Here is a 24,191-nt window from a genome sequence, read left to right on the forward strand (position 1 = left end):
CCACACTACAAACAGCGCCACTACTGCGGTGTGCCTCTCCCACTGCTCTGTCTAGGGGAGACAGGAGCGCACCACACCATTGTTGTCTGCCCTAACAGAAGAGCATTGGCAGCTGGCTATTATGCCAGCACTTTAAGTTGTGTTGGTCCGGTGGGCAGTCAGTCCAACCGCACGCGCCTGTGGCTCCCCTACAGCCCGTACCTAAAAGACAGCGGGTGGCTCACGGTAAGAAAAAAGTAAGAGCGCTCTGCTGGGTGCTATACTTAAGGACATGACTTTAAAGAAAAGACCAGCAGTCGTGGCTGCAAGGAAGCACCACACCTGGCTCAACTGAGAAGGATCACCCCTTAAGCCGTAGAGTCAACCACATAAATTGGCTATCTTGATTGGTGGTGCCCTAAGGAAGCAAGAGCACTATTAGAAAAATGGCGGTGGTTGTCCCCGTGGGACTGCCAGGAGTGTGGGGGCCCGCAGGAAGTCCCGAGATATTAGAAATACCACTCTTTAAGTATCCCAGGTGTACTGAACAGTGAGTGACCTGGACACAGTACCTTCCTCGAACTGGTGTTATAGTCTGAAGGCTTGGAGAGGAGGAACCTTGTGTCCTGTGGCTGCTTTGCAGCTAGACGTAGACTTGCACAGGGTACTGTACTGAATCTCAAAATCTTCGTTGACAATGATAGTTCTAGCAGCCAATCATTCGATGTTATTTAGATGTGGTGCCATCCTGAAATGTTTTATTGTACTGGGTTTTGACCTTTCGAAGCTGCCCGTAGCTATGGTTGTGGCACAGACACTTATTGACTGCGCTCGCTGTGTTATGGTAGACACCTGCTGATTAGGGGGTGGGGGGGGGGGGTGTTCGGATTCAGGGTGCGCTGATGCACAGACCATTGGAGGTGTTTCTATGGCAGGGGATCCGGGGTACATTTAGGGGGTTTCCTTATCTGTGGGATCTGTCATTCGAGTCCTCCCTATTGGTTGTGAGGCCCAATAGAGGGTGTCACCAGTGGCTTTCCAGCTGCCAATTCTGCATCTATTTGTACATTTGTGCCTAGTATATCGTAGTGTGTGTATTAAAGTATTTTTTTACAAGTAAAAACACTGACTAGGCAGTGATAAAGAAAACCTTTTGTTGTTTTGCTGAATCTCTAGCCTAAAACACCTTTCCTTAGTTAGCCTTGGACTGCTCTGCCTCACTACCCTCCATGCAAAGTGCAAAGGAGGGCTAGGTTCCCAGTTAAGAGCCTTGCTCTTAACTGTGGGGGATATGTGCCTTTCCTCACCACAAGACCCCATATGGCTCCTATACGTTACAACCTGCTAGTATGTAACTTCTGCTTCTGTGCAGGTTGGTCTAGGATGCACTGCAGCCAGGTGGAGACTGCTTCTGCCTCCCCTATAGCTATGGGTTTGATGCTGCTGACATGTAACTTGAATTTGATGCATGCAGCTTCCGGTGTCTTGTTTTCTTTGCCACCCTCTGCTATTTGGTTGGTGTTTGCTGTACTCTTTTGTAGATGTCTAATGCATGCTGCTTCCATGTCCCATGTATTTAATGCCCACTGCGCTCCTTAGGAGGTGTTTGCATGCTTCTGTCGTGCCCCATACCTTTTATGCCTGCTGCCCTCCGTACCAGGTGTGTTTGCATGCTGCTGCTGTGTCCCATGTGTTTTATGCCTGCTGCCCTCCTTGTAAGGTGTGTTTGCTTGCTGCCGCCGTGTCCCATGTGTTTTATACCTGCTGCCCTCCTTACCAGGTGTGTTTGCATCCTGCCGCCGTGGCCCATGTGTTGTATGCCTGCTGCCCTCCTTACCAGGTGTTTGCATGCTGCCGCCTTGCCCCATATGTTTTATGCCTGCTTCCCTCCTTACCAGGTGTGTTTGCATGCTGGCTCCATGCCCCATGTGTTTTATGCCTTCCGCCCTCCTTACCAGGTGTGTTTGCATTCAGCTGCCGTGCCTCATGTGTTTTATGCCTGCTGCCCTCCTTACCAGGTGTTTGCATACTGCTACCGTGCCCCATGTGTTGTATGCCTGCTGCCCTCCTTACCAGGTGTGTTTGCATGCTGCTGCCGTGTCCCATGTGTTTTATGCCTGCTGCCCTCCTTACCTGGTGTGTATGCTTGCTGCTGCCGTGTCCCATGTGTTTTATGCCTGCTGCCCTCCTTACCAGGTGTGTTTGCATGCTGCAGCCATGGCCCATGTGTTTTATGCCTGCTGCCCTCCTTACCAGGTGTGTTTGCATGCTGCTGCTGTGTCCCATGTGTTTTATGCCTGCTGCCCTCCTTACCAGATGTTTGCATGCTGCTGCCATGCCCCATGTGTTTCCTACCTGCTGTCTTCCTTACAAGGTGTGTACATGCTGCTGCAGTGTCCCATGTGTTTTATACCTGCTGCCCTCTTTATAAGGTGTGTACATGCTGCTGCCGTGTCCCATGTGTTTTATACCTGCTGCCCTCCTTACCAGGTGTTTGCATGCTGCTGCTGTGCCCCATGTGTTTTATGCCTGCTGCCCTCCTTACCAGGTGTGTTTGCATGCTGCTGCTGTGTCCCATGTGTTTTATGCCTGCTGCCCTCCTTACCAGATGTTTGCATGCTGCTGCCATGCCCCATGTGTTTCCTACCTGCTGTCTTCCTTACAAGGTGTGTACATGCTGCTGCAGTGTCCCATGTGTTTTATACCTGCTGCCCTCTTTATAAGGTGTGTACATGCTGCTGCCGTGTCCCATGTGTTTTATACCTGCTGCCCTCCTTACCAGGTGTTTGCATGCTGCTGCTGTGTCCCATGTGTTTTATACCTGCTGCCCTCCTTACCAGGTGTGTTTGCATTCAGCTGCCGTGCCTCATGTGTTTTATACCTGCTGCCCTCTTTATAAGGTGTGTACATGCTGCTGCCGTGTCCCATGTGTTTTATACCTGCTGCCCTCCTTACCAGGTGTTTGCATGCTGCTGCAGTGTCCCATGTGTTTTATACCTGCTGCCCTCTTTATAAGGTGTGTACATGCTGCTGCCGTGTCCCATGTGTTTTATACCTGCTGCCCTCCTTACCAGGTGTTTGCATGCTGCTGCTGTGTCCCATGTGTTTTATACCTGCTGCCCTCCTTACCAGGTGTGTTTGCATTCAGCTGCCGTGCCTCATGTGTTTTATACCTGCTGCCCTCTTTATAAGGTGTGTACATGCTGCTGCCGTGTCCCATGTGTTTTATACCTGCTGCCCTCCTTACCAGGTGTTTGCATGCTGCTGCTGTGCCCCATGTGTTTTATACCTGCTGCCCTCTTTATAAGGTGTGTACATGCTGCTGCCGTGTCCCATGTGTTTTATACCTGCTGCCCTCCTTACCAGGTGTTTGCATGCTGCTGCTGTGTCCCATGTGTTTTATACCTGCTGCCCTCCTTACCAGGTGTGTTTGCATTCAGCTGCCGTGCCTCATGTGTTTTATACCTGCTGCCCTCTTTATAAGGTGTGTACATGCTGCTGCCGTGTCCCATGTGTTTTATACCTGCTGCCCTCCTTACCAGGTGTTTGCATGCTGCTGCCGTGTCCCATGTGTTTTATACCTGCTGCCCTCCTTACCAGGTGTTTGCATGCTGCTGCTGTGTCCCATGTGTTTTATACCTGCTGCCCTCCTTACCAGGTGTGTTTGCATTCAGCTGCCGTGCCTCATGTGTTTTATACCTGCTGCCCTCTTTATAAGGTGTGTACATGCTGCTGCCATGCCCCATGTGTTTCCTACCTGCTGTCTTCCTTACAAGGTGTGTACATGCTGCTGCAGTGTCCCATGTGTTTTATACCTGCTGCCCTCTTTATAAGGTGTGTACATGCTGCTGCCGTGTCCCATGTGTTTTATACGTGCTGCCCTCCTTACCAGGTGTTTGCATGCTGCTGCTGTGTCCCATGTGTTTTATACCTGCTGCCCTCCTTACCAGGTGTGTTTGCATTCAGCTGCCGTGCCTCATGTGTTTTATACCTGCTGCCCTCTTTATAAGGTGTGTACATGCTGCTGCCGTGTCCCATGTGTTTTATACCTGCTGCCCTCCTTACCAGGTGTTTGCATGCTGCTGCTGTGCCCCATGTGTTTTATGCCTGCCGCCCTCCTTGCCAGGTGGGTTTGCATGCTGCTGCCGTGCCCTATGTGTTTTATGCATACTGCTCTCCTTATAAGGTGTCTACATGCTACCCTCTGTCACGTTTTCAGGTCTCGCTAGCGAACGCAGCGCATGCGCTGCTTCGCTTGGGAGACTCTATTGTTGTGGCTTTGGTGAGCGAAGTGAGACAAACCATGTGCTTGCATGGTGTCTCCTCTCCGCTCTCACACGCCCCCACCGCACGTTTGTTCTGCCGAACTACATCTGCAGTGAACCTCCATTTTACTGAGTGCGGCCCCATTCAGCTACAGCCAGACCCTCTGATGAAAAGGCTTTCTTGTTATCACATGGTTGGCGTTGAGGCTTTGATGTGCACCGTGCCTTTTATCAGCTGTTTTCTGTGTTCAAGAGCACAGTATTTGAGTGCTGTGTTTTCAGGCACTCAACACTGGCTCCAGGTCACGTATGTAAGGGCAGAGTTTATCCTTAACGTAGCTGGTGTTTTGCGGCTCGGGGAAATGAATGCAATCTTGTCTATTTCATATTTTTCTAGACAGACCTTTGATAAACTACTGATACCGTGGTGCTGCTGGATTGAATGAAAAGGCGCGATCCGACTCCGAAACATGTTCTGTGCAAAGATTAAGGCGATGGGAACCGCGAGGTGTGAACGCCTTTCCTTAATTGCTCACGTCCGGCAGACTGCTTGAAGGTTTAAAACTCGGAGATTGGTTATGTGCAATTTTCACTCAGTTATTCAGTCTAGGCTACAGAGACGACATGTTCCAGGCATCCTGTATCAAAACTGCATGGAAGCACATAGCCCATCACTTCCTTGACGCTACAAACATATGTTCACACTGGGTGATTTAGAAAGGCTACTCACAGCTTCATTCGAAGGTTAGTGGCCCCGAAATATGTAGAAAAAAATAAACCATTTTTTAGAACTGTCATAATACGGCCTCATTACAAGCGTGGAGGTATAATGGGACACAAAAAATGTCCTGGGTCAATACCACTAAACCTCCATCCTGCTTTAACTATAAAAAAAAACAGACGCCCTCGGTCCCGTGTGATGATGTAATCGGGCGGAGCTGGGTTTGAAGTTGTGGTCGTGGGGCTATGGTGCTCTTCTGCAGTCTCAGCTCTGGCGCAGCCCTGGGATGAGTGATTATGACCGGTTCTTCACAAGTGATGTGATTTAATAGGGGAGTTATTACTATGGGTTCCGAAACTGAAGCTCTTATCGGCCACAGACAAGTACATTGTTATCAAAAGCCCTGCTAGAAGCGGGCTGCGGTTTTACATATGCACGTTATTATTATACACCCTTACTCTGCACAGATTACACTACCGTGCCTATGCAACTACAGACAATGCTTGGATTGATGGAATTTATTCAGAAGGACTCTTAGTCTTAACAGAGAAGGGTGAGCAGGTGGAACCATGGAAGGGGAGGAGGCTGCCTCCGACATTAAATTATTGCTTATTGAACTAGCGGACCCAAGTTCAAGAGCTTTAAAAAAGACAGGCGAGCTGGAAGGCGCTGAATGTATAACTTGATTGGTAAAGAAAAATATACTTTATTACAAACCGGCAACCCTAACTTACAATACGCACCAATCGTGGAAGATTCCATAATTTAATGTACATGGCTGCGGAATTCAGACTTATTTCACGGGACCAGCATTTTGTACACAGTGTACTGTACATATTCCCGAGTATGTGTTGGTGAGTTTACATTAAAGTGTCCATCCAGTGACATTGAAAACAAGTTGTCCGCTTACCCAAACTTACACCGCCAACGACCACCAACTTTAGAGGTCTGCATACAATCTCAATGTGTTTGATGAAGCTTGTTGGGGTTTTAAAACCGATCGTTCCATTTACTGGACTGGTCCTTTAAATGAAAACACCCTTCATAGGGTGGTGCATTTTTACACCCCTGATTGCCTTTGCTTCTTTCCCGTTCGCTTTCCAGAAGAACTGTAGCAAAGTTACAAAAAATAAAAACAGAACGGAGTGTATTTCTAAACACGATTCTTGTCACAAGGCTCACAGACCGTTTCCGATGAAACACTGCACAGCGTGTCAGTCCGGGAAGAGCCAGATAACCAGACACTGGCTGAATTCACATGGATGCGAGTTTTCACACTGCGTGAGGATATGACCCTGAAATATTAGTGTGAATGGAATCTCCTCGTTTTAGTAGCTCACTCACTTTAACCTGCATGAAGCAATGCTGCTGTGGTGTAGTAAAGCCCCCTCCTCACATTTGAACCCTCGGCTTTACATTTAAGCACACGATTCATAGACATGACACTATTACCGGAGACTGCCCGTCGCAGTCGGAGAGCTCATCCGACTGCCTGTCCATCGAGCAGGCCAGGGGTCTATTAGTAACACACACCGAGCAGACTCCAGCCGGGACTGTGACCGACGAGGTAAACGGTGGGGGATGGCGATGCTGAGTTATGTTATCTTATTTAATTATACTCCCATTCCTAAACTAGCTTTCTAGCTAGATAATTCGATTTTGATCTAAAACATGTCCCAACTTTCATACACATGCTTTTATTTTAGCATCGTTGTGTTGATTTTTTTTGTGTAAGCATGTAAATTAGACCGAATGCATTTAGACGAGTAGGTGGTTAGACAGGGAATAGAGTTGGATGGAATAAGAACAAGCATTTGCAATGCCATAGGTCTCGCATTTACGCTGGTTTAAGCTATTGGCATTACCCCCAGGTCCCTACGTCCTCTACACCTTCCTAACAAGTGAGATAATCCATCTCACAGACAGAAAAAAAGAACAAAGTAATGCTGGACCTACCCTCCCCTCCCGCTGGGAGTACATAAGCGTACCGGTCCCAGCATTCCCTCTGGTCTTTTTATCTTACTCTGACAGAATAGGACGTGTTTGCTGCTCACCTGATTCTTCGGTGGATTCCTCTTCCTGGTCCGCTTCTCCTGGCCTGCCAGGCTTGCTGGGAGTTGCGTTGATGGGCGCCGGGCCCTTTGCGGCTGGGGCGCCGCTCCTCCAGGATTCTTTCCGGGTTGCAGCGCGCATCTTCCTGTGGCTGGGCCAGGTGGGAGACGCGAGGTTGAGGCTGTTTTGGGGGCCCAGGGGCTACGCTGGGCGGAGCTCCTGGTCCCCCTACCTGGCTTGATGATGGCGATGGATGCCCTTCTGGAAAATAACGTGGGGATGTGCATCGGTGACGCCTGGTGTTGCCGAGGTTTGTCCCCAGGCCTTCTGCAGCGCTTCATGCCTTCTGCTACTGGGCTTCTTCCCTATTTCTGTGGGGGTGATGCTGGCCTTGTTCCTCTGTCGCCCCTGCTGTTCGTGGTGTTGCTGCGGGGGCTGGCTTTCTGGAGAGTCGGTGTCGGTCCGGTGGCTGCAATCCTCTTCCCTGCCCGACGCTGGTGTCTTAGGTGGCGCCTGGGCTGGCTCTTGGGGGCAGGTCGCTTGGTGTCCTTCCTGCCCCTGTGGTGAGTACCGCATAGCGGTTCCGTTTTTTCCCTGTTGCCTCGCACTTCCATGTTCTTCTGGCCATGTGTTTTTTTGCTTGCCTGGGTGGGTCTGGCTGTGCGTGGTGGGGCTGCCTCGAGGGTCCTGTCTGGGAGTCCTGATCGGTGACTTCCGGGATGGTTTTCTGGAGATTGGTGTCGGACCTGTGGCTGCAGTCCTCTGCGCTGCCCGGCGCTGGTGTCTTGGGTGGCGCCTGGGCTGGCTTGGGGCGGGATGATTGGTGTCCTTCCTGCCCCTGTGTTGAGTACCGCATAGCGGTTCCGCTTTTTTCCCGGTTGCCTTGCACTTACATGTTGTTCTGGCCGTGTGTTCTGTGCTTTGCTTGGGTGGGTCTGGCTGCCGTGGTGGGGCTGCCTCGAGGGTCCGGTCTAGGAGTCCTGCTCGGCGTGTTCAGGGGCTTTTGCCTGGCTTGTTGCGCTCCCTGTACCTGTGCTGGATTGGGACTTTGTGTGTTTTTTGCGCTCTGTCTCTTCCTTCCTTCCCTCTGCTGCGCCCTTCTTCCTCCTCAGGTTTTGGTTTCTCGGGCATCCTGGCTCCCGCTTGGTCGGTGCCTGTTCCTGGTTGTCGTCTGGGCGGTGGAGTTGGGAGACGGTCTCTGTTTGCACATTACAGGTTTCTTCTTCCTGGCTGTGTTCTTCTGCTGTGCTGACCTGCGGCCTTGTCTCCATGTTTTCCACGCTCATGGGATTTTCCTTTGGGGGGGTTTCAGGCCTGGTTCGTTCTCTGGCCTCTGGACTTCCTCCCTTCCTGCTCTGCGTGCTTCTGTTCCCCCTGGGCGTTCTTGGTGCCTGGTGGGCTGTCCCCCTTGGTTGCCGGTCTCGCGGGTTCTTCCGCCTTCAGCCTGTCCGCCCTGTTGGTTCCTGCCTGTTCTTGTGGGTTCAGGCCTGGTGCGTTCCTGTCTGGGTGCCTGCCTGTGGCTCCTGGTGCTGGGTGCTCCTTGCGTCCTTCCGGGGTGTTGGCTTTGCCTGGGCTCAGGGTGCCGTTTTTCTTCTTGTCCCCCGGTGCATGACCGGTGCTCTGGTTTTCGCTGTGTCTGGTTTGCTGGCCTGGAGCTTTTCCTCCCTGGTGGTGACTGGGTGTGGCGGCTGGGCCCTCGGGTGCCCTTGCGTTCGCTCTTCTCCTTTTGCCGGTCGTGGTGGTGGCCTTGCTGCCCCCGTTGCACTCCGTGTTCGGGTGTGGCACATCTGCTTTTGGCCTTGGCCCCCTGCTTGGGTTTGGCTGGGTCGCTTCCTGCTTCCTGCTTCAGGGTCCTTGGTGTGTCCGGACTCCCTGTTTCCAGGGTTCGGTTGTTTTTTTCCGGGGCGAGGGGGCTGTTCTGCTCTTCCTCTGTCCTGCTCTCCCTCTGTCCTGGTGGGCCTTGTTTGGCTGTTGCTCCGGGTCTGTCCTGCTGGGGCCCCTGGTGGGCTTTCTGGCTATGGTTGCGGCTTGCCAGGTGCTGTGTTGTGTTGCACTTGGTTGGGGTCAATCAATCAATCAATCATGCCATTTGTATAGCGCACTACTCACCCGGGAGGGTCTCAAGGCGCTTGGGGGGAGGGGTATGCTACTGCTCGAACAGCCAGGTCTTGAGTTGTTTCCTGAAGGCGAGATGGTCCTGGGTCAGCCGAAGGTGGATGGGGAGGGAGTTCCAAGTCTTGGCAGCCAGGTAAGAGAAGGATCTTCCTCCGGCGGTGGCTCTTCGGATGCGTGGTACGGCTGCGAGGGCGAGGCTGGTGGACCGTAGCTGGCGGGTGGGCGTGTAGAAGGCCAGGCGGTTGTTGAGGTACTTGGGGCCCAGGTCGTGGAGAGACTTGTGTGCGTGGGTGAGGAGGTGGGGTTTGGTTTCCTGTGGTGGTTTCCTTTTACCCTCTTCTGGCTCTTTGTGGCTTGGTGCACTTTGGGGTCCTTTTCCTTTGTTGGTTGCCGCTCCCTTTGCCTCTTGTGTTGGCTGGGTGTTGTGGGTCTTCCTTGGCTTCTGATTGGGTGGCTCCTTGGTTTCTTGGGTACGTTGCTTCGGTGTCCCTCCCTCCGACGTTAGGGGTTTGGGCTGCCCTGTGCCCTTCTTTCCTGCCTTGTGGGTACCTTTTGTGGTGTCCTCCTCCCCTTGCCTTCTCTTGGTCTTGGCTGGTGGGTTTGTGGGTGTGGTTGCCGGTTGTGGACTGGTGTCGGTCTCCCCTGGTGTGTGGGTCGCTTGGCTCCTTCCCCGTCCCCCCCTTTTTCCGTCCTTCCTGGGCCCTGGTGCTGTGGTGTTCCCTTTGGGGCCTGTTCTTGGGTTTGTGCGTTTTCGCCTCCTGTGCGGCCTGCTTTCGGCCTGTGGTGTCTCTGGCCGTTGCTCTTGTTGTCTCTTCGGGGTTTGTCTTTCTCTTTTTGGGTCTGTTCCCGCGCCCCTCGGGGGTTGTGCGCCTTTTTGGGCTCTCCTAGCTCCTCTCCTGTGGTTTGGGGTTGCCTTGGGTTTCCGGGTCTCGGCTCTGCCTATGTTGGGTTTGTTCCCTGGCGGTCCCTGTTCTTGGCCTCCCCTTGTGGAGTCCCTGCTAGGGTCCTCCCTGGCCGCTCGTTCTCTGGTGCTTTCGGCCTCTTTTGCGGCCTCTTGGTGTCCGGTGGTTCTGTCCCTGTTGGTCTGGGTTTTGGGTTGGGCTTGTGTCCCTTCCTTTACCGCATGGTTGACGGTTGTGGCTTGCCGGTCTCCCTCTTTGTCTTCCTGCTGCTTCTCCACTCTTGTTGGCTTGGCAGTGGCGGGCTTTGGTGCCTTTTCCTGGACCCCTTTTTGTTCTGTGGTTTTGGGTTTGGGTTCGTTGGCCCTCTGCCTCCCCTTTTGGGGTTCTGCCGGTGCCGTTTTGGGGTCCTCCTGGCTGGCTGTCCTGTCGGTTGTACGGTTGGCTTCTTGGGTCTTTCTGGGCCTCCTGCATTGTGGGACTCTTGGCCTCCCTGTTGGCCTTCGTGTTTTGGCGTTCTTGGGGTTCGCCTTTGGTGGTCCCTTGGGGGCCTCCTGGCCGGTGGGTCGGTTCTTGGTTGCTGCCGGTTCCTCCTTCCCGTTTCTGGGTTTGGTTCCCCGGTTCCGTGTTCTGTCTTTGGGTTTTCTCTCTTGTCTGTGCCCAGGCTGTTTGTGGTGCTGCCTTGGGTGCCATTTTTGTTGCTCTCCCTGGCCTGGTCTGGGCGGGTTCCTGGGTTTGTGTTCCCTTTGTCTCCTGCTTTTGGTTGCCTCTGGTCTGGCCGTGGCTGGTTTCTGTGCCCCGGGTTTTCTTCTCCCGGGGTGGCGGCCTCGGCTGCTGCCGTCCGGTGTCTGTGCTGGAGTTGGCTGCGTGTTTTTCCTGCCTTCTGGGGGTTTCTGTGCCTCCGGTGCCCTTTTTGCCGCAGTTGTCGTCTGTTGGTGGGGGCCTTGCCTGGGTTCCTGGACCCCTTTTCTTCCTCGTTGTGGCTCTGGGTCGGTGCCTGTTTTCTTGTCTGGTTCCTCCCTCTTCGGTCTTGGTGGCTCTGCTGGTGGCTTCCCCATGTGTGTTGGGATTTGGCGCGGTGGTTGGTCCAGTTTGTTGTTGTCTTCCTTTGGCGTGCCTCTTCGGTCTCGTCTTCCTCTCCTCACCTTTTGGTGTGGTCGTTTGTGGGTTGCCCCACTTGTGGGTCGCTCTCTTCCCTTCATTGGGGACGGGTTTCGCTCTCTGTCTTGCCCCTGCTGGTTCCTTTCTGGGCCTTGGCGGTGTCCTCCTGTGCTGCCTGTTCTCGTGCTCTCTCGGTTGTCGGGCCGGGTTGGCCTGTTTTGTTCCTGGTGGGGCGGCTGCTTGGCGGTGCCTGGGGCAGTGGGTTTCTCCCTTGCTATTTTTTCTCCAGGGCTCCTTTCTCCCGGTGGTTTGGGGGGCGGGGGTTGTTTGTGCCCTGCTGGGTGCTCCCTTGGGGCTTGGCTCCTCCTGTGTTCTGCGGTGGGAGTGGCTGCCTCTTGGGCGGAGGTCCAGGGTGTTCCTCTCTCTGTGTTCAGTGGGGCGTTATTCTTTTGCTTCATCCGCCCTTGCCGCCTTCCCGTTCTGCTGGGGTCTGTGGCGGTTTTGCTTTGGGTGTTTTTGGGCTGTGTTCGCTCCTGGTTTTTGGATGAATGCCGGGGTCTGCTTTGGTATTTCTCACTTGTTAGGAAGGTGTCGAGGACGTAGGGACCTGGGGGTAATGTCTTATTACTTACCGGTAATCTTCATTACTCCGGGTCCCGTAGTCCTCGACACCTTCCTGACTTCCCTCCCTCCCGCCCTTTCTGCCGGCCTTCATCCCTGGCTTGGTATTTCAGAGGGAATGCCGGACCAGTACGCTTATGTACTCCCAGCAGGAGGGGGAGGGTAGGTCCAGCATTCCTTCATTCTTTTTTTTCTGTCTGTGAGATGGATTATCTCACTTGTTAGGAAGGTGTCGAGGACTACGGGACCCGGAGTAATGAAGATTACCGGTAAGTAATAAGACATTGTAAATAACAATGCCTTTTATTTATGTTTTGAAAACAAAAAAACATGAGTAAAGGGCGTTGTCATTTACAATGCCAATAGCTCAACCTCCGTAAATGCGAGACCTATTGCATTGCAAATGCTTGTTTGTCTGCTTACCTATGTGTCATTTATGTTGGATATATGCTGTTGCCTGTGCTTTTGACTTATGCTGCTTGTACGTCCCATGACTGTACAATGAGCCATGTTTTTGGAAGCGTGAACTGTAAAACCGAAACCCGGAAGGGTGTTCAGGGTGCCCCTTCCTGCCCACCCCTGGCATGGTTGCATGCAGTGCAGCACTCGTTGAGTTGAACCTTGGCATATGCTGTGTATCATTTGACTGGGACCGAACATAATTATTGCCTTTCTTTTCTATACATCCCAGGCACAGAAAAGCACGTCAGCCTGGCTGGGCCGTTCATAAATCACAGTGTGGCAACCCCTGTGCGTGAAGCGTGACGGCCTTCAGTGCCCGCCACTGTCTGATGCAAAACCAGCCACGAGGTAAAAAGAGAACGAACTCAAGGGTACCCAGGCAGGCAGATGGCACAGCAGGGCGTGTTAGTGGGACCCTCCGACACCCCTCTCCTCCCAGTGTCTGATTGTGTTTCTATCTAAAGCTAGGGTAAAGCTGCTCCATACCTCATTTCTGAAGGTAGCCTGTGTCTTTAGGTTGGGGGGGGGGGAAGAGGGAGGGAGGATGGGGAGGAGGGCAGGGGGTGCCTGTTAAGCTTATTTCAGGGCCACCAATGTAATGCACTTAGTTAAAAGAAGCCAGCTCCGCAGTCATCTATTACTCATGCGGTTAACATCATAGTCTTACATCTGGGTTCTGTGTAGAGTTTTGGAGTGTACAAGAAATGATGACGCCTATACTGGTAGCGGTAGGTGTAAGATAAAATAACAGTGTAATAACGGTGCAGCACGGTCAGAGGAGACCCAAAACCTCTGTAGGGGCTGGTCAGGGCCCACCCAATTAGGTACAAGCAAATCCTGTGCACACGTAACAAGAAGGTAATCCTTGGAGGTTTTCAAAAGAAAAACAAGCAAGAGTATCAATAAATGAGGCAAGATGGACTCTTAAAGAATGTTCCTTTCAAAAGAAATGTATTAAACCTCCCATTTCGGAGGGGTAACATCAAGACAAAAGCAACCAGCCGACACGTGTTTCGTCAGGCGAGCATGTAGCTCGTGACTCTTCAGGGCTGTTTGTGGTATAGAGTATAACAGATTTCGTAGCCGCTGTTAATTCTAACCCAGCTTGGGCGGGTCGACATGTGCCGATGGGTAAGGAAGGTATCAAAAAAGGGGAGGAAGACGAACGGGCGCATCCGTCGTAATGGCGACCTGTGTGGAGCGCCAGCGTGGTAGAACCGTGGTTTCTCCCTTCGGTAATCGAACTACATCTCACTGAAAGAAAGTATTCTGGGAGCGTGTGGTAGTCGGTGTGCAAAGTTTCAGGCAGTGTCTGGACACTTCACTGGCAGTGCTGGGCGTGTGTACGGGCTCATTACTGGCAACACTAAGCCTGGGGATTAAATTGACGTGTGTGATGCCGGACAGGGGAAGCCTCGTATTTGAGGTCAGCAGCTTTATAACTGCTGCTCTCCGTCCCTCATTTGATTGAGGTGTGCTGTGTGAGGGTGTTTGTGTACTTGTGTCCTTCCACACCTCTCCCCTGTGACACATTGTGTGTGGGGCGGCGCTATGCTTCTTATAACTCAATTCTTGGTTCTTGCATGTCTGATAACTGAGGCAGCAGAAAAGTGACGATTCTTCTGGATAACAGTACATTTTTCTTGGCTCATCTGTACCATTCAAAGAGAGTTCAGGCAACCGCTTGCAATTAAGCACAGACTGCGTCCCCCAAAATATGGAGTACGGTCTTAACGACAAATCTGAGCCCTTTGAATAGAACAGTATCTTGAGGCGTTCAGAAATGTAAGGGAACTGGGACATAGGGAGACCATGGGATTCCTTAAGATTTCGCAGTTTTGAGGAAATGATGAAAATAGAATTATGAATGATGGGAAGGGGTGCACAGTGACGTGGAAGGCGGGAAACCTCCCCAAACCTTAAGATTTAGCTACAGCCATTTTGGAGCATTTTGTTTTGATGCTGCATTTTCTGCATCACGTGATAGTGGTGATGTGAGAAAAAAATAACACTGCACCAGTTGTCTGCCTCCAGCAGCCAGGCCTCCAGCTCACCACCACAACCAGGGCAAGGACGGTGGTGTGTTGTCTGTAGATAAGAACGTGATCTTGCATTTATGAAACATTCAAGGTAGACCTAGTAAGTCTAAGTAGACCCAAAAGGCACTTTTCACAAAGGAGTAGTTCCTGCAACAAGTGCGCAGAGGTAGACCGGTGGTACCCATGGAGAGCCCACGCTCTTACACTAGGTTCCTTTGTGCGTGAAAGTGTGATGCATTCCTTGATCAAAAGGGAGCTTTCAAAGTACAACTTACTTTCGGATAGGGTTTCGCCTGGCAGTGGCGCTAATTCATTTAGTGCAGGTCCCGCCCTCAGAACTGGGCCACCAATCTCCGTGCCACAAAGTGGAAATATTTACCATCAGGTAAGATCTCATCCCTCTAAGACTGTTTCATTGAGCACTTATACAGTGGTTTGTTCCTAAACCTATTGCTTAAAAATAAGGGCTTAATAGTGAAATAATGGCAAGAGAGAACTGTTTATATCCATTCTGACATTGATAAAATTATTGTCTTGTAGGATGCTGTCGGGGAAACAGAAGAGAACTGTCATGGGCCTACCCGTGGGAGCCACAGAGGACGTTTCTAAAGCCCAAACCAGAAATGAAGATTTGAGTGTTTTTGAAAAGAAAATTAAATTGGAGTGTGATGAGCACGAGATCCTTGTGTTGCCCGACGCCTACAGTAGCCCAGACCCACTCTCTGAAAATGAGACTTGCAGTGATGGGGTTGGTGGCACCGATCACCCACCGTGCTGGTCCTTGGAGCAGTACCTTAACAAGTGCAAGGAATATACCTGGCTCACGGCTTCAAATGGAAAGCTAGGGTGCAAAGTGTGTCGCGATGTTAAAAATATCGAGGAAGAAAGCGAAGGCATGCATGTGTCTGTGGAATGGGCCGACTGCTTGATCAGTGGATTTGGAGCTACAAGAGGAAAGCAGCAAGTTGCCCTGCGGAAAAAAATATTTCAACACAAGAACAGTAATTGCCACCAAAAGGCTGGGGCTATTATTCAGTCAAGGAATGATGAAAGCGTTGCGGAGTTCAGTGTTAAGATGCAAGTGAGTGGCGTGTTCCGAACAGTCTACAACATTGCCAAGCAAGGGCGCCCTTTCACCGACCTCCCACTTGACATCGATCTCCAGACCTTGAATGGTGCCGATTTGGGACGTTTACTCCATTCTGACCATAGCTGTGCAGACATTATCGACCATATTTCTGCACAGATGAGGTTGCGGTTGGTTCAGCAGATCCTCCTGAATGAATCCAAGATATGTGTGCTCCTGGATGAGTGCCGCACCTATAGCAACATGACCATACTGATTGTCTCTATACGCGCCTCCTTCGGAGACCATGAAGATCCTTTGACAATTTTCCTGGATCTTGTTGAGCTTCCGGAGAAGACAGCAGAAATCATCTTGGACAAGTTGTTCTCATGTTTGGAGAAGTACGGCTTTACCAATAAGTACATGAGGACACATTTGATTCAGCTTGTTGTTGACGGTGCTTCCCCTCTTCTCGGGACAACATCTGGTGTTGGGGCACTCATGAAGGAGCGGTATCCACAATTGGTGGTGTGGAGATGTGCGAGCCACAGGCTGGAGCTTCTAGCCGGAGAAGTTTCGAAAGAGGTGACTGGCATGAACCAACTCACTGTCTTTTTTGACAAGCTCTTTGCGACTTATCATGCCTCACCCAGAAACCGCCGCGAACTGGGGGACTGTGCGCCAGAGCTCGAAGGGCGGCTACTCAAGGTAGGGAAGATCCTAGAAGTTGATTGGGTAGCCTCCAGTGTAAAGTCGGTGCATGCTCTGTGGAATAGTTATGCTTTGCTGAGTAAGCATTTTTACGATTCTTCTATGGATAGCAAAAGAAGTGACACCGAAAGAAAGAAATATGCCAGCTTACTCCGGATGCTCACTTCAGCAGCATTTGTTGATAACCTGGGCGTGCTTTATGACGCAGTCACTGAACTGGAGGACCTCTCCCAACAGCTGCAGCGCACAGACATGACCATCTACGAAGCTGATCGTCTACTTCACAGGCAGAGCTGTGTCTTTGCTTCCATGACCACTTCACCAGGACTCTTCTCTAGAGCAGCAGCAACTGCCATAGATGACCTGGAATTTCAGGGTGTTAAGTTAGATCAAGTTAGCACTAAAGGATGCATTAGCATAGACAGGGTGCAGTTCTTCACCGAGTTGGCCAACAAAGTTCAGCAAAGAATGAGTACCGCCTCGCACGATCCCCACAACACGACCACCAGCCCTGCTGAAATGGAGTATAAAGTGCTGGTGCAGACCATGAAGCTGATGGACCCAGATACCTGGCCAGAGCCGGTGGACATATTGTATGGTGACGTAGAGTTGCAGATGTTTTGTAGCACCTTCCACATCGATGACGCACGAGAATATATCAATGCTTTTAGGGACTACAAGCAGCACAAAGACTGTGAGTTTCCAGAAAAGCTCCAACCGCTGAAGTGCGTTGTAAAAACCTTCACCACGTCCATGTCTGAATGTGAGTGTGTTGTCAGCACGATGAACGATGTCCTCACCTACTTTCGCAGCAGGATGGCCGTCCACCGGCTGTCCTCTGTGCTCTTCATCAAAATCGTAGGCCCGCCTCTGACCGAGTTCAGGCCGGCCCATTACGTCCAGAAATGGTTTGAAAAGGGACGAAGAAGTGCGGACGCCACAAAGGCCATGGGCCGCAGGCCGGCCCCCGCGCACACCTCTGCCTTCCAAGCTATCTGGGACGTTCTATGAGGGGTTCACAGCTCAGTGTATCTCCAGCATACCTATCTCTGACTGTAAACCATCCTTTCCTCCTCAGAGGTCTATTCTAAATAACTACATTTCATTGTTAACCAATGACTGTGACCAGCAAAGATTACTCTTTTCTGTTGTTTCCTTATTTTTATTTTATTTTGAATAGCTAATTAATTTAGCTGGCTTTAAGTGAAATGAGACTGACTGTAATGTTTTGTCTCTGCCTTGTCCCTAACCTAACAATAGCCTTGAAATTGTACATTATGATTGCACAAGGTTCCTTTCATCTGTTTGACCAACAGTGGCCAACAAAAGTAAAACCCTTAGTACCGGGTCTGGATTTGCTTCTTTTTTCCTCCTCTCCTGAAACATTTCTCCCTGCGTCCCATCTCCTGACAACTCTAAGCTTCCTTCCCTGTGGCATGCCTTCATCCCCAATTACACGATTCAAACAAGCCAACCATTTAGAAGAGGAAAGTGGGAGATAAAAAAAATACACATAATCTGGAGAATGGGTTGCTCCCATTGGCTTCTAACAAAGCAGAAGCAATTTCAGGCGGAAGAAAGCAATTTTCACCTGTAAAAATCAGGAATCTTCCGCCGAATCAGGCCTATTGGTTTGTGTGATGATTCCCCAGCAAAGGGTTGTTATTCCATCCTTTCCTGTTTCAGTCACCTGCTTCTTTCCTTGTCCCCTCTTCATCCCAAAATGTGCTTCCGCGCTCTGCAGCACTTGATCAATGCCAGCCCTGTCTTTGCCTTTTACCCTCACCCGTCCCCTTAAAGCCTGAATCCCCCCGGGGCCCTTCTCTTTCCATCCTGTGACTGTTTCTCTTCTGTGAAGGCTGCCTTTCTCATCGCATCCTGTGAAGCCTCTTCCCCCGATTTTCCCCAATATATTCCACGCTCCCCCCTTTCCAGAGTCACCATCCACTCATGCCTGCCTCCTACCCCAGTCGCCATCATGAAACTGGCTTTCCTCGTCTCCAGCCAGTTCCCTTCATTTATCCTGGAGCCCGCCGCCATCTTGACACTTCTCTCCTCTCTCTCCCCTTCTCTCCTGTATTTGCTGGTGCCTGCCCTCGCTCCCTCCTTCCTCCCCCCAGTGCCTGTCTCCATCTATCAGTCTTGTTGCTTTATGTCCTGGATTCATTCCTTGTCGCCTGAAGATTGATGAGCCACCCAAATATTTCTCTGCCTGTCTCATTTCCATGCAGAGGAGAAACAAAGTGAAGGCATGAGGAATGGTGTGTCTGTGCCAGCGAAGCCAGGATTGGGAGGGAGGCGGGAGAGGAGCTACCGGGGCCAAGGGACTACTGCTCTCATGAGTCACACACGTGCATTCATTAACCACAACCCCCGATTGTTACTTTTTATTGAGCATAGCGCTGCTTGTTCAGTGTGATCGACAGTTCTAAATACATGCCCAGAGGGAACCCACCTGGCTGTGACTGATGGACCCTATCCGACTCCCCTGAAGCGTCTGGATTCATAAGCACTTGAGGGGGGCATGGTACGGAATCCATCAGTTTTCCTGTAGCGCGTTAATCACCCCGGGGGCTAACCGGGCGCTTGGCAGAAGGCTGTTGACAAAAGGTTTACCTCACATCGCACGTTCACCTTTAACTGCTCATTGGAGGAGGATGACCCCGAAGAGGCAAGCGGCCTTCAGTCACTAGGTTCATGCTGTACAGGTACCACTACATGCATGCGTGCAGGTGCAGCAGCCAAAGGTGCAGAGTTGCAGTTTACTGCCAGACCCAGTCCTCATGCACTGATGTACCACGCATGTCCTGGAGCCATCCATGTCTTATAATCCTGTTCTCAATTGTGCCCCCAGCCCACAATGTCCCTCCGCCTCCTCCACTGAGAACCTAAATGCCATGTGCCATTGCATTGACCTTTTAAGTAAGGAGTGATGCAAAACCGCTTTAAAAAAATACCCCGTCCCTACTAAAGAAAACACTTATAATAGTAAGGGAAGAATCCAGGGAGCATAAGATGAAATCGATTCACAAAAAGGACGGGTGAGATAATCCGATATTAAATGAAACCATAGAGTATGTGGTGGTTATTCCTTGATCCCACATGTCCACCACCGAGCAGCAATGCATTGCAGAGGTTCACTCGGGAGGAGGCAGCCAGCTACAGTGATGCTTCAGAGGTCAGAAGACCTGAGCAGCAGTCTGCTACTTTGCTATGATGTTCATCGCGCCTCTGCGGCAGGCCTTGTAGAGAAACCCCAAAAGGTCCACGGCGTGGTCCACGGCGTAGTCCTCTTGCCAAGACTGCTTGGTGAGCATCCCACACATGGCTTAACATTGACAAATAACTGCTGGTGGCTTAAGTTTTCCTAGCGCCCAGTTTCATCTCGGGTACTCACACCCATCACTGTCGCAACCTGTCCCACTAGTGGTGCTGTCTACTACGTGAACTTTAGCCTAACTCTGTCGAAGGGAGTTCAGGGAGGTACAAAAATGGTGTTAAATGCTGCATTTCCTGCCCAGTTTTCACTTAAATTGGTTAAAAAGACATGGGCTCTGGAATGACACTTAAAGCAATTCAGAAAATCCAGTTTCACATGAGCTGTCCGTTACTACAGCAATTATCTGCACTCCTACATCTGTTTTTCTTTTCTTGGTCCACCCTGTGCGTTTTGAGTAGAAAAGAATACACAAATCTCACAATCTCAGGCTATTCAGTAGACCTTAACAAGTTGTATATGATCACAAAGCAATGATGTTTTCGGGGCATGTTATTTGCACTTCTAACGCGCTCAGGTATCCCCAAGAGCGTCCCGGCGCGAACCTTGAGAGAATGAAAAGGAGCCAAGATTAGGGAAATAAATGAGTTTAGTGCGATGGCAATGGGAAAGTGGTCATGGGCATGTGGTGTTATGGGGGCTTTGGGAGTTCTATGGTATTATGAGCTGTGGCTCCCCAGGCAGTGATAAGGAAACAAAAGCCTGCTTCCCCAGCACCTAAAACCTGTGCGTTTCGAGCTATGGCGTATCATCTTGACATTGTGAGGAGCTTTGTACAAATTCCATCATGTGTCATGTGGATGAAATAAAAAATTCCTTTCTGGTGTTTTTTAACCTGGCTATTGCATATTTCTTGTGTGACAGTATTGCATGAAACAAATCTTTCCTTGTACTTGGGAGCACTCCAACATCAAAATGCTATTTTTCCAGGAGTGCTAAAAATTCTTGCACTAGTACTAACCACATCCCTTGTAGATCAGTATACATCTTAGAGTTCGTTTTAATGAAGAGTTTTGTTTAGAGCACAGTTTTGAATTATATAACGTGGCTTCCCCTGTCCCAATAAGTAACTCAGTGCCAGATGTACGACCCTTTTTAGCGGTCGCAAATGGGAAATCGGCCAGTTTGTGACTATTAAAATGGTGTGTGGTATGTACAAACCCTATTTTGCGAGTCGCTATTAGGAAGGGGAGTACCAAGGGCGTCCTTTCCAAATAGCGATTGCACTGGTATGTACAATTGTTTTGCAAAGCAGCTGGCACCTACCTCAAGTAGGTTGTAAGCCAGTCGCAAACGAGAAATGGACCCCGGGAGACCCCTTTCCCTTTGTGTTGGACAGCAAAAATATTTTTTAAGAGCTGGAAGGGGTCCGACGGACAACTGCCTACTCTTAAAAAAAAAATGAAACAAATGTTTCATTTAAAAGAAAAAAAACTGCTTCATTTAAAAAGCAGTCACAGACATGGTGTTCTGCTGAACCCAGCAGGCTACCCTCCCTGTGAGTGCAGGCAATTCTCAGTGGGGGGTCACAAATTGCGACCTGCCTGATGAATATTAACGAGGCCAGTCATTTGCGACCCATTTGAGAATCGCAAACAGTGTCCCAGACACTGTTGTACATTACATTTTGCAAGTCGCAAAACATCGCAATTTGTGACTCCCAAAATGGAATAATCGTACATCTGACCTTAAGTGTAACATAGAGCTTTGTTTAATGAAATCCCCAGTGGTCTTGGCAAGAGTGCGGTTAGCCGTTAGTGAGGAGGGGGTCACTGTAAGACTGTTGTATAGTAGTACTAAAGGGTAGTGGGCTCCAACTATCTGTGGAGCTCCTTTTTTATTGGATCATGTCCAGCTTTTATTCGTAAACATTTGCACAATATGTATATAATGAACTTTGAAGGAGTCGCAGAAAGTTTAGTTCTGTGCCTCATTGTCAGCATTTTTGCATCGTCCCTACGGGACGCATAATTGGATTTCTTGCTTTTCCATCTCGCCTTAAGAAAACTTGTCTTAAAACAATTGTTAAAATACTTTTTGTTGTGCCCGTTTTTTTTTCCGCGACGCCTGTAATTGGTTTTTTACCTATACAAATAAAATAATTAATTATAAAAAGGGGCCCCCTTCCACCTTAACGAACTAAGTGCAACACAGAGTTTCAGTATTTATCAGGGTCCCTTTTGTGAGCAGTGTACAAATCCTGGGGCAACTTGATTTTGAGCGCTGTCCTCGTTTGAGGCTGATGACACCAGGGCAGTAGCAGCAGTAGCAGCCCCCTATGCCCTAACATCCTGCTCTAGCTGCTTCTTCATAGGTACATGGGAAGGAGAGCACAGCAAAGCCTGCTTACTTTGTAAAAGAAGTTATACAACTATAAGAAGCCTCTGTAAAATTGGAGACTGAAAGTATTTTTCGCTTTTGGGCAGGCCATCAAAGAGGTGGGAGGCTTTTGTGGCAGAGGAAGAGCGCTGTAAATGCCACAAATTGTATCATTTTGTTATATTTTTGCCTCCAGTTACAGATTTACAAATTCAGGCACATAGGCTTTAACTAAGGGGATCCATATTTTAGCAGGCAGGCTGGACAGACTGTGTCAGGCCTGGCAATGGCAGAAATCACATGCTTTTAACCCTATGTCCTTCTGCCTCAGGGTCTCCCTGTTGCTTGTGGTCTCGATCATGGTGGCCCTGGGCTGTTGATGGTGATGTCTGTAGGAGAGAGACTGGGTGGGAGATGGGGTGTGTGATCTAAACAGGTTTTCACTCTGGAGTAGCCACTGCAGCTGAGCCCAGAGAGGTATGGATGGCTTAGAATCATAGTGTCAATTATCACTTATAAACCTATCACCTACATATGCAAAAGACCGAGGGTACCAACTCTTACCAGCCGCTGAGCATAAAAATTGGGCTTCCTCTAGACCCCTACTCACAGTTTCCAAAGTCCTGTGTATCCCAGCTTGGCTTAGCCTGCATTGTGCACTACCATGGTTGTGTACATAGTTGAATGCATCGTGCAATTATACACAACCCCCCCCCCCCCAAATACTGATAAGGGATCAGGATGATAAAGGACAAACCTAGCTCACAGTAAGTGCCAAGAACAGATTGAATCAGAAACCAACACGCAAGCAACCTAGTGGCATGCAACATCCATTTGAGTGAATACCTATTGCTGACCACAGATGCACTTCCCCTACCATCCTAACACAATGGACCAAGAGAAAAGGCATTTATTGTGAACTCCCTAGATGTGGCTTATGTTTGTAATATACATGGAGGAAGGTTATGGGAGGTTTTTATACAGCAGACATCCTTTATCGTTTACGATGCCGCTTAATCCTGCAGCTGGAAACAGAACAATTGATGGACAGAATGCAGAACAATGTCATACATTCACCCCAGTACAGAGATTTGGGCCTAAATCGATCTTTTTCTTGCTCCCAATACCATTTCAGTTTGAACCCAGCCATATGCAAATCAGTTTTGACCCACCTCCCTATGGGAACAGTCCAGTCCGAACGGCCAGGACAGGTCCACCCTGGACTGGAAACAAGCATCCTAGGACCGGTTCCAGGGTTTGACCCCTAATCTGCCTAGCCACCTTGACTACAGTGGCATGGAGAGTACGGGACCCACGTATGGGCATACCCGTCCCACTCAGGGTGACAATTACAACAAGAACAATTCATGGACAGAATGCAGAACAATGCCATACATTCACTCCAGTACAGAGATCTGTGCTTAAATCCCTTTATTTTTGCTCCCCATGCCATTCCAGTTTGAACCCAGCCATATGCAAATTAGTGACGCCCTGAAACCTGTCTTGGGATGCTTGTTTCTGGTCCAGAGAGGACCTGGCTTGGCAGTTCGGGCTGGACTGTACCCATGAGGCACAGGTTCAAGACTGATTTGTATATGGCTGTGTCTAAACTGGGGTGGCTTGGTGAGCAAAAGAACAATGGATTTAACCCAGATCTATTGAATGGGGGTGAATGTTTGATTTGCTCTGCATTCCGTCCATCATCTGTGTGTCTTGCTTAATCCTTAAGCAGCAAATCCTATTTCAGTGCTAGCTCCAGCCTACTGTCACCTAGTATGCTGCTAGTCACAGGCTTCTACTATACCTAAAACAGCTGACTAACTAATATTGTCTGATATTTACCGTACTGCCTTAAAAATTACATCTTCACACCTATCCAGCACCACTGCACTCCAAAGAACAGGGTTCTGCTACTGGATAGGCTGTCAACAGTAAAGGAAAACAAATGTTTATCTAGCTGCTTTAATTTCGGCTTATTTTTTAGGTCTTACCTAAGAGAAAGTGTATGCTGTTTGGAGACCTAATGTTCCCTCATAGTGGTTTGAGCGTGCCCATGCTTCCCATTGGTTGGCTTCATTGTCACTCATGTGCTTAAAAACATTTTTTTTTGCAGTGTGGTCTTTCCTTTCTTTGTGTGTTCCAACCCTAGAGCATGACTGCCTTACTGTCCTTTACGGCTCGCTCCTTTTTTTTTCTTTGTTTAGGCACTATGAGAGAATGCACATCTTTTCACTGTCTCTCATGTACTTCTCTCCCCTCTGCCGCACTCGGTGTTCCTTTTTCTCGCCTGTGTGTTACTCCCTCTGTGTTGCCTCCTGCCAGCTCCACATTGCTGTCTTTCGTCTGTTTGATTCCCCCTAACCCATGCCCTGTGTTGCTTCCGCGCCCACCCACGCCTGCATCATTTTGTAGGTGCATGTATCATGGTACGCCCACTTACAAAATGATTCTTGATACGTGCCCTTACTAAATGATGCAATTGGCCGGATCAAAAGGTTTAATAATAAAAAAAAATTATATTCTAAACTTAAACCACAAGGCACAGCATAGGGATGCTGTTTTGC

At 49.8% G+C, this 24,191-nt stretch overlaps 1 protein-coding gene across 2 annotated transcripts in view; it reads left to right on the top strand.

Moving 5' to 3' along the window:
• Positions 1 to 20,146, top strand: part of LOC144756136 (E3 SUMO-protein ligase KIAA1586-like) — a 38,674-nt gene extending 18,528 nt beyond the window's left edge. Inside the window, exons 2-3 of one of the 2 annotated variants that reach the window (XM_078645699.1) lie at positions 12,445 to 12,563; positions 14,795 to 20,146. In XM_078645699.1, coding sequence (XP_078501825.1) covers positions 14,796 to 17,042 — 2,247 coding nt within the window. In that variant the 5' untranslated portion in view covers positions 12,445 to 12,563; position 14,795 and the 3' untranslated portion in view covers positions 17,043 to 20,146. The remainder of the gene's footprint in view (positions 1 to 12,444; positions 12,564 to 14,794) is intronic. The other variant, XM_078645700.1, reaches the window with a different exon arrangement.
• The last annotated feature ends 4,045 nt before the right edge of the window (positions 20,147 to 24,191 follow it).

Source organism: Lissotriton helveticus, chromosome 5_1, assembly GCF_964261635.1.
Source record: "Lissotriton helveticus chromosome 5_1, aLisHel1.1, whole genome shotgun sequence".
In the NCBI taxonomy this organism is placed as follows: Eukaryota; Metazoa; Chordata; class Amphibia; order Caudata; family Salamandridae; genus Lissotriton; species Lissotriton helveticus.